This window comes from Apaloderma vittatum, unplaced genomic scaffold, assembly GCF_000703405.1.
Source record: "Apaloderma vittatum isolate BGI_N311 unplaced genomic scaffold, ASM70340v1 scaffold33149, whole genome shotgun sequence".
In the NCBI taxonomy this organism is placed as follows: Eukaryota; Metazoa; Chordata; class Aves; order Trogoniformes; family Trogonidae; genus Apaloderma; species Apaloderma vittatum.
The window spans coordinates 10,514-12,045 of NW_009735162.1; the positions used below are offsets into that span (position 1 = coordinate 10,514).

Here is a 1,532-nt window from a genome sequence, read left to right on the forward strand (position 1 = left end):
GGCCAGGGCCCCCCCCCAGCCCCTCTGATCCCAGCTGCACGCAGGCGTCCCGCAGGCACGAGGCTGTGAGCAAACCAAGCGATGCCCCAGAGCATCAGGGTGAGGAGGCGGAGGGGAAAGCCCCTCTGCAATCCCCAGAGACCCCTGAAGCGTCCCTTGCCTCCTCTCAGGTGTCACTTCCATCTGTGATACACCCCCTGACTTCCATCCCAGGACCCACAGAGCAAAGCCTCCCCCCCACCCCGGGCTCCTTGTTTGACTTTCCTCCCCTCAACGCAGGGGTGAAGATCTCGTCTTGTGAAGGTTCAGGGACTGGAAATACCAGAAATACCAGAAACTAAAAGTCGTCTCTTTTTAGGCAGCCACAGCACAAACCGACCAACACGATCCTACTATTAACCTCGATTAACTTGGAGGCGGTTCAGTCCCCGCGCTGGGTGCGTCCTCCCCCGACACTGGCCCCCCCCCCAGCCACTGCTGCCGGGGCCAGATTACAGCCAGGCCACCAAAGTCTGGGCTGCGACCACCAAAGTAGCTGTCCTCTGTCCAAGCAGCCAGCCAGGGTGATGCCTGCTCACAAGCCACCCCCCAACTTCTCTCCCAAGCATGGGAGTAGCCCCAAATGCCAACCCTCCTCGCTCGGAGATGGAGCAACCGTGTCCTCAGCCGGCCTCGGAGGACGATGGGGATTCAGGTGGTGCAAGAGCGGATCCCCGTGTGTTTATGCCACGGGATGTCCCCCGACTTCCCACGCGAGCTCTTCTGAGCCTCGCGGCCCCGCAGAGCTGGGGAGGGGGCTGCACCCGTCGGGTTTCTCGAGGCGCTTTGGGAGCCAAGTGGGTTTTTTCGCAGGGTCCTTTGGGAGATGCTGGGAGCTCCTAGGGACCCCGTGTGAGAGGATGGCAAAGAGCTGCAGCTGTAGGGGATGTGCCTGGATGTGGAAATAATCCAGATACTTTGGTTGCAGGAGGGAGCTCAGGGCAGGGCTGCCCCGCAAACTCCTTATAAACTCTGTAGAGCCCTCCCCACATTGGCAATCCAGCCTTTGCACACACCCCCCAACTGCCAGGTTATAATTTGCCTGTCTCATTCGTGTTTTTAACCTTGTGGGGCAGTTCCCAGCTCCTTCACTATTGCGAGAGAGGGCTCTCACTGCTACAAATGAGCTCCCAGTGCCGAGGTGTCTATGCTGAGACTGGTCCAGCCTTGGTGCTGAGCGAACAGCATCCCTGGGAGAGGGGAAGATGACGGTCCTGCGTGGGTTACCCCATCTTGGGAGGCCAAGACAGAGTGAAGGGCTTGACTTGGTAGCTCTCCATAGCATGTTTTGCCATTTTGAGGGGCTTTATGTGCAAGGAGGGAAGAGGAGGGGGCTTTTGGCCACTTGGCTCTGCCCTTCCCCTTTCCAGAAATCCCTCTCGGTGCTTCGGCCTCGCTGCCCCAGTTTCCCACCGTGATTTGTGCTGTTGCAGGGACGCGGGAGGCAGCATTCGTCTATGCCATCTCTTCGGCAGGGGTGGCCTTCGCAGTGA

The 1,532-nt window shown here is 59.4% G+C and overlaps 1 protein-coding gene across 1 annotated transcript in view; it reads left to right on the forward strand.

Annotated features, from left to right (window-relative positions):
- The window catches only part of LOC104279289 (protein Wnt-4-like), a gene marked incomplete at both ends in the record, with an annotated part of 2,318 nt that extends 793 nt beyond the window's left edge, over positions 1-1,525 (forward strand). Inside the window, one exon of the mRNA XM_009876507.1 lies at positions 1,473-1,525. Coding sequence (XP_009874809.1) covers positions 1,473-1,525 — 53 coding nt within the window. The remainder of the gene's footprint in view (positions 1-1,472) is intronic.
- Positions 1,526-1,532: the final 7 nt, after the last annotated feature.